Source organism: Otolemur garnettii, unplaced genomic scaffold (genome assembly GCF_000181295.1).
Source record: "Otolemur garnettii isolate 467f Iridium unplaced genomic scaffold, OtoGar3 scaffold00039, whole genome shotgun sequence".
NCBI lineage: Eukaryota > Metazoa > Chordata > Mammalia > Primates > Galagidae > Otolemur > Otolemur garnettii.
The window spans coordinates 7,205,836-7,217,607 of NW_003852434.1; the positions used below are offsets into that span (position 1 = coordinate 7,205,836).

At 42.4% G+C, this 11,772-nt stretch overlaps 2 protein-coding genes across 4 annotated transcripts in view; one reads left to right on the top strand and one right to left on the bottom strand.

The window, feature by feature from the left end:
* Window positions 1-2,205, bottom strand: part of ENOPH1 (enolase-phosphatase 1) — a 37,020-nt gene extending 34,815 nt beyond the window's left edge. Inside the window, exon 1 of the mRNA XM_023513346.1 lies at window positions 1,851-2,205. Within this exon, the coding sequence (XP_023369114.1) occupies window positions 1,851-1,934 (84 nt within the window). The 5' untranslated portion in view covers window positions 1,935-2,205. The remainder of the gene's footprint in view (window positions 1-1,850) is intronic.
* Window positions 2,206-2,305: 100 nt separating this feature from the next.
* Window positions 2,306-9,367, top strand: HNRNPDL (heterogeneous nuclear ribonucleoprotein D like). Of its 3 annotated transcripts, XR_001161300.1 has the most exons (9): window positions 2,306-3,502; window positions 4,294-4,462; window positions 4,566-4,727; window positions 5,150-5,281; window positions 5,418-5,532; window positions 5,919-6,083; window positions 6,412-6,503; window positions 6,879-6,983; window positions 7,664-7,921. XR_001161300.1 is itself a non-coding variant. In XM_012805352.2 (8 exons), the coding sequence occupies exons 1-7, from the start codon at window positions 3,060-3,062 to the stop codon at window positions 6,480-6,482; spliced, it is 1,257 nt and encodes a 418-aa protein (XP_012660806.1). In that variant the 5' UTR covers window positions 2,306-3,059; the 3' UTR covers window positions 6,483-6,503; window positions 6,879-9,367. The 3 variants fall into 3 exon arrangements, 2 of the variants coding, with proteins under 2 accessions (XP_012660806.1, XP_023369109.1); XM_012805352.2 differs by having other exon boundaries at window positions 6,879-9,367; XM_023513341.1 differs by lacking the exon at window positions 6,879-6,983 and having other exon boundaries at window positions 7,664-7,924.
* The last annotated feature ends 2,405 nt before the right edge of the window (window positions 9,368-11,772 follow it).

Consider the following 11,772-nt stretch of genomic DNA (forward strand, 5'->3'; position numbering starts at 1 on the left):
ATTTCCCACAAGTGCATTTAATAGAATTCTTTTTGGCATAATTACCACAAGCATCCACACCTAACTTTCTTTAAACATTTTAGAAGCAGTGGTTTTGATAAATTTATTTGCAATAAATTACAGTGATAGACTAAACAATATTAACAATTACTACAACGGATATTCCTGTAAGATAAGAGCACAACAAACTACCCTTTAAACAAGATCTTGAATCATTCTTTTGCAGCCTGCCTTCAATTTGCCTATAGTCTGATGTCAAAATCAGAAAAACTTATTTAGGTGATTAAACCATTTTTATTCTCATATCTCAGAATAAACCTACCACACACCAAGATTCCAAGAAGTGGTAAATAATGTCGTCTAGCAGAAGACACACTGAGGAGAAAAAGTGGGGGAGTGACATTTTGTTTTGTTGCAAAACTGATTTGCATGAGATATCTTATTTCCCAAATCTAGGAATGGTCTACACTACCACTCCTCAAGTCATTACCTCTGGTTTCCTGATGACAGTGGAAAACATTGGAAAGCCAGAATGGAGCTAGTGAGCTAGAAATTATAAACCACAAAAATGAGGAATCCTTTTTACTCCAAAAACCAAAAAAAGTTATTCTGTCACAACCAACAAGAAAAAAAAAAAAGACAGTCAACTCACTTATTCGCATTTGAGCAATCTTGAAATTTGTCACCAAGGTCTCTGGTGTTATTAAAATCCTGGGAAAAATGCCAAACTAGATTTCTTCTGAATCTTTGCTAAGATGTCAAAGTATTGAGACTGTTTTGAAAAGTAAGTGATTGTCGTATTTGGAGTCCTAGAAGTGTACAAGAATTTTATATTATATCCCACATCAAGAAACTCATTCTTAATAGGTAATTTTTTTAAGAAACTCTAAAACATAACTTATAACTCAGTCTTCTCAGTTTCCTGAAAGATAAGGTTTTTTCCTATTGTAAACTCTCTCTCGAGTACTACAGCTTTGCAAGCACCTCTAGTTAATCAGTCTTGTATCTGAAATCAATTCTTAAACCTCTGAGAGCCAAATAAAGAGCGGATGAGGCCCGAGGAATTCTTTCTAAAATTACATTAACATTTGACATTTACTTAATTCTGGCGGCCGAATAGAATACATATACAGTGTGTAGAAAGGCTCCAGCTATAATGCAAAGTTGTAAGCTGTGAATTAGGTGCACACAAGTGTTGGTTAACCGTGACATCCTAGGAGGAATGTTCTGGATAAGAGCTTCAAGCTTCCATAGTTTTCTGAGAAAAATGAACAGAACCTATAGCTCAAAAAAAAAAAAAAAAAAAATCAGCTATGGACCACAGAGCCCAGTCAAGTAAAATAATGCCGTGTCCAGTCTGGCCACTAACAGCAAGAATGGGAAGGTGGGAAGAGCATCCATTATCGTTCAAGATATCAAAGCTTGGTCCAGACAAGTCTTCTTTATACTTCAGTCTTTTTATTTTGAAAAGCCTCAGGCACCACTAAACCGCCAATGCGCCAGGCCAGGGCCGATCGGGGAGATAGACGGCTCTCACCCGGGAAGACCATAGGGCACCCTCGTGGCCAGACCCTGCCGCGGCTGACCTGTCCCCTCGGGCGTTTTTCGCGACCACTTCTACCCCTTCTCAACTGTCCGCATCCAACCAAGAGCCAGGACCGGGGCAGGAGAAAATGGGGTTCGAGGAGAACCATTTCCGCACATCGACGCAGCTCTTCCACTTCCTCCCCATTCCACACAAGATGCAACCAGCCACACCACTTCTCCTAAGAGTAAGTCTGCGCCACTTAAAAAATAAATTTAACTGTTTTCAAGCACAAGCAACTTCCCCGCTTCCTTCCGCCCCTCACCTTCACGAAAGCAATCGGGGTTGTGGTACCTTCGATATCTAACAGGATCACAGTGACTTCCGCGGGCACCGAAAGAACGACCATTTCCCCCACCGTATGCTAATAAGGGAACCGGCCTACTGGTAGGGAGGGCGGAGGGCGGCGCCGGCTGTGCCCCAGGTATGATCCTGGGATTCCGACAGCTCCGCAGAATCTCGGAGCCGGCGGCCGCGTGCTGCCGGGAGTGCGTAGAGGAGATGCCACCTGCCCACACCTGGAACTGGAGGAGGCAGCCGCCCGGGAACCCTGAACGCGTGAGCAGTCCTGGGCAGTGGCCGAGACCACGTGGGCAGGGAGAGGAGGCGGCTCCTACGCTGCTCCGAAGGGGCGGGGCAGGTAAAGGCGCCGGCGCCTATTGGCCGCCACAGGCCGCGAACGCCATCCGTCAAAATGGGCTTCGCGTGGGCGGGAACAAAGAACGAACGCGGGAGCCGGGTGCGCGGGCACGCGCCCGCCGCAGACTGGTAGAGCGAGCGGGAGAGGCCCGGGGCACGTGCAGACGGGAGCCCCGCGAGTGGCGCGCCGGGGATGTGAGTGCCCCCTGCCCTCTCCTGCACCCAGCCCCTCCCCGCCCACTGCCTCTGCTTTTGCATATTTACAGTAATCTGACCAGACCCCGCCCATCCTCCCGTCCTCAGCTAGCGAAAGAGGCCGCACTGGGCCTGGTTTGCGGCCGACCTTCTGGGGAAGCCTGCCGCGCCCCCTCGGCTCGCGCGCCCCTGGCGGTAGCGAAAGAGGCCCGGCGAGGCCGTCGCGCTCCCGCTTCCTGTTCGGCTGGTTCCAGCCAGCTCGAGGACAAAATACGCGTGCGCGCGGCGGGCGGGCGGACGCGCTCGCCGCCTCAGCCGCCAGCGCCGGGCGCAGTCCGCTTTTTTTCCGGAGCAGTCCGGCCACGGTGCTAGTCGATAACAGCAGCCGCCGCAGCAGCTCCGCACTGGGGGACCGAGGGCGGAAAAAGGCGGGGTTGACGGCTCTTTGCTAGGAGTGGGCTGGACCGGACGCCAGAGACAAAGGCTCTCAAGGCAAGAGGGACTGTGGCCCTGCGTCTGCGCTGCTCGGGATTTCTGGCCCCAGGACTTCACCCCCCTTGGTTTTTCTCTTCTGATTCTTTTCTCATTCCAAGCCCGCGTCCCCTCCCGCGCGACCTCGCTCCTCACCGGGAGGGCCGCAATGGAGGTCCCTCCCAGGCTTTCCCATGTGCCGCCGCCATTGTTTCCCTCCGCTCCCGCTACTTTAGCCTCCCGCAGCCTCTCCCATTGGCGGCCGCGGGCGCCGCGGCAGCTCGCCCCGCTCCTCCCTTCGCTGGCTCCCAGCTCCGCCCGGCAGGGGGCGCGCCGGGCCCAGCGCCACGTCACCGCCCAGCAGCCCTCCCGATTGGCGGGCGGGGCGGCTATAAAGGGAGGGCGCAGGCGGCGGCCGGATCTCTTCCGCCGCCATTTTAAATCCAGCTCCATACAACGCTCCGCCGCCGCTGCTGCCGCGACCCGGACTGCGCGCCAGCAACCCCCTGCCGACAGCTCCGCCACCATGGAGGACATGAACGAGTACAGCAACATAGAGGAATTCGCAGAGGGATCCAAGATCAACGCGAGCAAGAATCAGCAGGATGACGGGTACCGCACGCTTCTCACTCCCCCCTCCCCCAGTGCGCCGCACGCGCCCTTCGTCCCTCGGGAGCCTCGCGCTGCCCCCTTTCTTGTCCAGAGTCGATTCCCCGCGTGCCCGCTGGGTCCTACTGGCTTGAAGGGAAGAAGAAAGTAAGGGACGGAGGGGGTGACTCGAGAGGCCGGCGGAAGGTGGGGGAAGGGCAGAGGGGTTGGAGGAGGAGGGCGGCGGCGTCTGAGTTCCGAGTGCGCAGGCGCCGCGTGGGCCCCGGGGGGGGGAAGGGGCCGGCCTGGCTGCGCCACATGCTGCAGCTGCTGCCGCCTCTTCATTGTGTCTCGGTTACTGCTCGGCGCAGTTTTCTGGGGAGAGTTAGGCGGTGGTGGTTTGGGCGTCGGTAGACGAACGGTGCCCGGATTTCCCAGGACGCATTGTGAGAGTTCTTAAGGTGGAACGTTGGTTTGACAGCTGAGGATGGGCACGGCCCTGAGTTGTGGGGGATCAGTTGAGGAAGTCGAGCCTTGTAAGAGAATCTGGGCGGAACCTTTACGGGGTTTGTTGGTCCTGTCTAGGCTTTGTGTTGTGCGGTGTGGAGAGCAGCCTGTTCACTGCCTGAATAAGTAGTCTAGGAGGAATTGTTGTGTTTCTGTGATCTGTTTATGCGTGATTGTAAACATAGAGTAGGTGGGTTGCTCTTCAGAGGTAAATTTGTTTACTTTACAGTTTACTTAGTTCCAGGACTTAAGTAGTTATTAAGTTACTGCTAAGCTTTAAAAAAAAAAAACAAAACTTTTGTTTCTAGTAAAATGTTTATTGGAGGCTTGAGCTGGGATACAAGCAAGAAAGATCTGACTGAATATTTGTCTCGATTTGGGGAAGTTGTAGACTGCACAATTAAAACAGATCCAGTCACTGGAAGATCAAGAGGATTTGGATTTGTGCTTTTCAAAGATGCTGCTAGTGTTGATAAGGTAGGAATGTGTTTTGCGTTTGTGTTGCTTTTGTGCATTTTTTGTGCATTGTTCTGGGGTTTGGTTGAATATTGCTGTCAGATTAAATAAATCTGTTTTCTAGGTTTTGGAACTGAAAGAACACAAACTGGATGGCAAATTGATAGACCCCAAAAGAGCCAAAGCTTTAAAAGGGAAAGAGCCCCCTAAAAAGGTTTTTGTGGGAGGATTGAGCCCAGATACTTCTGAAGAACAGATTAAAGAATATTTTGGAGCCTTTGGAGAGGTGTGTGGTTATACTTACACTTATTCCATGTGTTTTATGTTCATCCCTGGCCCTTTTTTTAATACAAATTCGTGTTGCATGTGAGGAAAGGATTAAATTAACTGCTCAATCCCTATTTTAATTGTTGCTTTCCGTGCTATAATGGAAGTGAATTGCCTAATTCATCTTGACCATAGCATGGTCAAGCCTCAATGTGGTTGGTGTTCTTTTCAAAATGATGTTTAACTTTTCCTCTTGGGGCTTCACATGTACAGCAAATCACTCTAGGCTGATGCTGACTATGAAGCACTAATATTTATACAGAAGACATCTGATTAGAATGGCATGTTAAGTTGAAACTTGGAAAGGACCTTTGCATTCTAAAATCCCTTGGTAACAATTTGTCCTTATTGGGTGATGTTGACTATGTGTCTTGATTTCAGATTGAAAATATTGAACTTCCCATGGATACAAAAACAAATGAAAGGAGAGGATTTTGTTTTATCACATATACAGATGAAGAGCCAGTAAAGAAATTGTTAGAAAGCAGATACCATCAAATTGGTTCTGGGAAGGTAAAAGCCATTTAATTATGTTAAATGACAATTTTTGAGTTACGGAATAAATTTTTTTTTTATCTATTTAAAAAGATTTAAAAGGCTTGATTTTAGAAGTCAGTTAAAATTTGTGTATTTTTTGATTTGTTTATAGTGTGAAATCAAAGTTGCACAGCCCAAAGAAGTATATAGGCAGCAACAGCAACAACAGAAAGGAGGAAGAGGTGCTGCGTCCAGTGGACGAGGTGGTACTAGGGGTAGAGGCCGAGGTGAGACTTACTTAATACTTGGGAATTGACTTTCATGGTTTAAGCTATATACTGCTAAATATGAATGCACCCATGAGAGAAAGCAAAGCTAAATTAAACTTGACAGTGTTCCAACATGGGAAAATGCTCAGCTTAGTTTTGAAAACCTGTTCAAAATGTGGCCACTTTTTGACAGTTGTCATCTCTGATGAGAAAACTATTCCATTACATGATACACCATGGTATGAAGCTATCCAAGTAGGATAGCTTCCTTTTTCAGCTTTAATGAAAAGTTTAGTGATAAATGTGTCCATTCTACCTTTCAGGATTTGCGGAGGGATAGGAATATGTCACTTTAGGAGTGGGGGGATCAGAAGTTGTTTCCTAACAATCATGCATTGTTTCAGGTCAGGGCCAAAACTGGAACCAAGGATTTAATAACTATTATGATCAAGGATATGGAAATTACAATAATGCCTATGGTGGTGGCTACAGTGGCTATGGCGGATGTGATTATACTGGGTATAACTATGGGAACTATGGATACGGACAGGGATATGCAGACTACAGTGGTAAGAATATTTAACTTAATTTTATAAACCAATGGTATTAAAATTCCATGTTGTATAATCCTATTCTGAAATCTTTTTGTGTGTATGGGTTTTCCTTTTAATTTGAAGTACTTGGAGTTAAATTTTGAAGTGTGTTATAGTCATGGGGTGATAGAATGTGGCTATAAAAGCACTAGGATATGTGGTTTATGACTACTACAGCTGCTAAAATATCCCACTTGTATTTGCCATGCAAAGATTCACATACTTTATGATAGTTTTTTAATGTTTTTGAAGAAACCACTGGATAGAAAACTATGTTAATAAAATTTTTATCTTCTCAAAATAGGCCAACAGAGCACTTATGGCAAGGCATCTCGAGGGGGTGGCAATCACCAAAACAATTACCAGCCATACTAAAGGAGGACATTAGAGAAACAGGTGTGTATAAGAATCCAAGAAAGCAGTGGAATTATCTTAATTTAATTTAAAGATCAATAGACAAATGGAAAATAAGTAAAAGCAAAATATTACTTAGCCTGTTTTTACTAAATTGTTCATTTTTTTAATTGCTTTATGAGCCTGTTTTGCCTAAAGTGTCTATAGATCTTTAACTTTAAAGTCTTATCTCACTTTTTTTAGTAATACAGAAAAACTTAAAAGTTTTTCTGTTTGCTTTGTGTACCAGGTGGTCTAGAGGAATAATTAAACTTTTTTAGAACTATTAACAGGTAAAGTACTGAAATGGGTACAACTTAAGGAAAACAAGAATGTTGTCTTCTAACTCTGACATTATACCTTGTTTGTACCCGCCAGCGGGAACTTCATTGCAGGCCGTGTGTCACCCTGACCACGTCTATCTCTGGGGGTCGCACGTTGCGGGCAGAGCGCAAGGCATACACCAGAAAACGCTGTCCTGTGGTATGGTCTCTTCCAACTTCATGTACCAGCGTAAAGATTAAAGTGGAAAACTTCAGACTTTGGCTTCTTTTTTTAATCTTTTTGGAGATTAAGTGTCTAAACTTAACTTAAATGGTTTTTTACAGGAGTTAAAGTACATAAATGCCTTTTTACAGCTTAATCATTTTTGGTCTTCTGTTTAGTGTTGTATTTCAATTGTGGAGCCTCATTTTAAGTGTTCATTCTTTAAGATTTAATGCTTGCTTTTTCTTTTTATAGCTAATAGTGAAATCTACAAACCAAAACAAGAACTTTTAAATCTGGGATATAAATTAAAGATCATATGCAGAAATCAATTCATGTTTGTGTACTACAGTAAATAAACTTACTTAGAAATTTGTGTTTGTGGTAGCATTTTACTTGGCTTACTAGAGTTGCTTCTAGTAGACCTTAAGTTAGCACAGTTCAACCTGTGAATATGGGAAGATGCATTCCCAGATGTTCTACTGAACAGATTTGAATTCAATATTTCGGAACTCCAGGATGAGTTTATTAATTAACCAAACTATATTTTGCCAATAAATATGCATGTGATCTTTAATTGAAGAATAAAGTGAGGACTTAAAACAATTCATGAAAGTGGACCTTTGAAAGCTTGTCAGAGTTTCACAGTGTAATTGCTATTTTGTTTTTGTTTTTAGGAGGAAATGCTAACGTAACCCATCTTGCAGGACAACAGCGAAGATTGGTCTTCTGTTGATCTAAGATGATTATTTTGTAAAAGACTTTCTAGTGTACAAGACACAAATGTGTCCAACTGTATATAGCTGCCAATTAGTTTTCTTTGTTTTTACTTCGTCCTTTGCTATCTGTGTTATGACTCAATGTGGATTTGTGTTTATATACATTTTGTTTGTATGACTTCATGTTAAACTTCAAATAAATGCTTCCTTATGTGATTGTTTTTCTGCGTCAGGTACTACATAGCTCTGTAAAAATGTAATATTTAAATAAGCAATAATTGAGGCACAGTTTATTTTGTAGGAAGTGTTGACCCATGGGGAGAAATGATGGTCCTTTGTAAGTAGCCAGCCACATTGTCATCTTGTTCCCCAATTGGTAGATGTATTTTGTGCTCTTGAGGCTTCCTCTCCCTGTTTACTGTTTACACCACACCTTTGAATAAGATTCTTTTCTCCATGGTTATCTGAAGACATTGTCATAAGACTGTCATAGTATTGTGCTTAATGAAAGATTTCTAGTAGACCTTGTGTCTACTAGACTGTATTTTTAAGAAAAGTACCTTTTTAACACAAAAATACTATCTTTTTGCTTTGTTCTTATCTGGAAAGGCATTTTTAAGTTACTAATTTTGGCTGTAGAGTTCTAATCAATGGTCTGCTAGAAGCAGCTTTGGCCAATAATAGTGCCATGACACTAATTCTCTTGATAAAAATGCAAGTATGCATAGGAAAACTATAAAACTGTTAGGAGCTATGGTTTAAGAGCACTGGAAGTAGTTATAAGGATTTGGCGGGTGAGGTGTGAGATTATGCATCAAAGTTTGATCAAAAGTCAACATTTGGAGTAGAGGCAGAATAGCTAAATTTAGTTGTATTCTGTTACGTTACAGCTACCACAAAGCTGAAGAAAGTATTTTCTATGGGCATTCTTAACCAAGCTGTACTACAGTTAACTGTTACACTGTGTGAGTGAGAAAAAGTCATGATAGTAAATCTCATTTTTTAATAGTGCATGAATTGAGTAGTTAAGCATTTTCCATATTCAGATATAGGAAGGAATAGTAAGAAAACATATCTTGAGAGTGTTAAATGTTGATCCAAGTGTGACTGACTCATGTCACTACAGTGGATCTTCCTGGTACACTAAAAAACATAATAACTAAGCTTAGAGGACCTCCTGAGTAAAAAGCTTTGAATTCTGCCCTCAGTGTAGTTAATTGGTTTTAGGGAAATCTGTTTTCCCGGTTACCTGCTGGGACTGGCATACATGTTCACATGCAGAGTAGGTGATCTCAACTAGTGTTAACTTTTTTATGCTGACAGACTTGCCTTGTTTCTTTTTAATTTGGTGCCTACATTTTTTTCCCCCACTGACGTTTATATTTGCTGGGCTATCAAGTTACAGTGCTCTTGGCCTTTTTGCTCCTGCTTTTTGTTATTTGACCTTACACCTAGGCCAAGTACTAGTGTTGGCTACTGCAGGGGATTCTGTTCATTCTTAAACACAACGTTAGGGGCTGGAAGGGAGTTCATTTTAAGTTGTGCTGTCAGGTGCAGTGTCTAGAGTAGTGAATCTTGTAAATTCAGATTTATGATTAGGTGACAAGTTGACATTGAGATTGTCCTTTTCCCTGATCAAAAATGAATAAAGCCTTTTTAAACAAAATCCAAACTCTTCAATCAAGTCTTGATATGTATGACTGACTACATCTAGAGATCGTTGTCTGAGGTGTTGTAGTACAAAGAATCGGGGGAGTGAGAATGCACTTGGTTTTATTCTTCAGGGGCTTTGGACTTGAGGTTTATTTAGTTCAGTTTTTAGGGTTTTGCAGTTCAGTAATGTAAATCTGAAATAGATAAACTAAGGTTAAGTGCACTTGTTAGTATCCAGGTCTTTTCCTGAGAATTTAAACAGTAATTTGACTAATTGAAAGGGAGTAACAAGGCTATTCTTAGCCTTAAGGCAGTTTCTTTGATTCACATGTTAATACTCCATAATCTCTGCCACTTTTTAATGTTAGGACTTAAAAATTGAAGTATCTGTTGGGTAAATATGGATAAGCAGAACCTCATTCCATTAACTCTTTAATGAGGTCTTTTTGTAATCGCAACAATTCTTAACTATTCATAAAATTAACACAAGGGCATTTCTGAACAATTGAGTCAACTACACATTACCAAGATGTTTTGGCATCAAAGCTCGCAGCAACCTCAAACTCTTAGGGCTCAAGCAATCCTCTTGCCCCATCCTCAGTAGCTAGGACTAGAGGCATCCACCACAACACGGCTATTTTTAGAGACAAGGGCTTGTGTCTTGTGCAGGCTGGTTGGGAACTTAGGAGCTCCTGAAATTTATCTACCTCAGCCTCCTATAGTGCTTTGATTACAGGCGTGAGCCACCACACCCTACCCTGTATATGTGTGTAGATGTACCATTTGAATTGCTTTCTAGTTTTGAGCAAAGTTAGGAAATTATGTGAAAAAAAAAGCTTTCCAGCCTTGCCATGTAATAACACTGGTCTCAACTTTTTGAACAAAAGCAATGCAAATTGTCTTTTCATGAAGTCGAAAATGTATTGCATAAAAATAAAGATTGATCATTAAGGATTAGTTGGGAATTTGATTTTGTATTGAATTGAGCAAGATTTGTTTTTATAAACTGTAGGAAAGGATACAGTGATGTTATGGATGAGAAGATAATGCTGAATTCTGAAGATTCATGCTACACGTAAGCAGCGGTTTAACCTCTAGCTTTACTTCCCTGTCAGCACCCATTCAAAAAACCGATGTGTGGTTTGAAAAGATACCAACCTTGGCCGGGTGCAGTGTCTCAAGCCTGTAATCCCAGCACTTGGGAGGCCAAGGCAGGTGGATTGTCTGAGTTCGAGATCAGCCGGAAACAGAGACCCAATCTCCTTAAAAAATAGCCAGGCACTGTGGCAGGCCCCTGCAGTCCCAGCTACTCGGGAGGCTGAGGCAAGAGAATGGTGTAAGCCCAAGCAAGAGAGGTTTCTGTGAGCTATGACACAATGGCACTCTACTGAGGGCAACAAAGTGAGACTTGTCTAAAAAACAAAAAAAAGATACCACCCTTGTTACTTAAAGAACTGAAATTTCAAATTTTTTACCTTATGCCTAAGATGAGAGACCAGCCCAAGTGACAAAAGGAGAAGTTTACTGCGGACAATTTTTTCATATTCTGCAAGAATTATTTCCATTTGAAAATCTGACCAAACAGGAATTCTCAGACCAGAACCCAGAAATGTATGTCTCTACATAAATATTTTAAATATACTCTTCAGGGAAATTAGACTTTGGAAGCCATCTGGCTCAACATCTCTTGAAATTGCTTGTATCATTTTACTGTAACTGATTTAATTGAAAGACCAGGATGATTAACCATGCAAAAGGTCGTACTGAAAACCTTGATTAATCCCCTAATTTTCAAGTTGAGGACATTAGCTAATTGAAACAACTCAGATAATATTTTGGAGCCTGTTAAATTTCTGTCAAATTTACGAAACTATCAAGGGTGTCTGAGACCTGGGGTTTCAACTGAAGTGTTTGGTCACTTTGGGCAGTGACCTTTACCCAGTAAGATTGATCAGTAATCTTTAGTACAGTTGGTTTACAAGTACTGAAATCATTGTAGCAAAGTAGGATTATATTACAATTCATCTATGGTTGTTCCTCTGATGAAATTTGAGCTTGAATAACCTGAAGCAACTACTTGGTCTCATAAAAGGTCTGTACTATGAAATTGACAGTGATTATTTAGATGACTTAAACCAAGATACATTTAGGGCACATAAACATTTTTTACATTCATTTCCTGGCAAGCAGAGGAATGAAAGGAGGGTGTGAGTAGTGGGGGCTAAGTTGTATTTTAGGGTATTTAAAAATACTTCTTCACCAAGAAACTCTAAATTTCTCTCCATATGATTATGTGTTTTGAATGGCTTGTCAAATACATTGATTTATTATATAATGGCATTTTTATTAACAAAGGCATATAGCTATCAGAACTACAGTGTGATGATCTAAATTAATACCATTAAGTTAATACA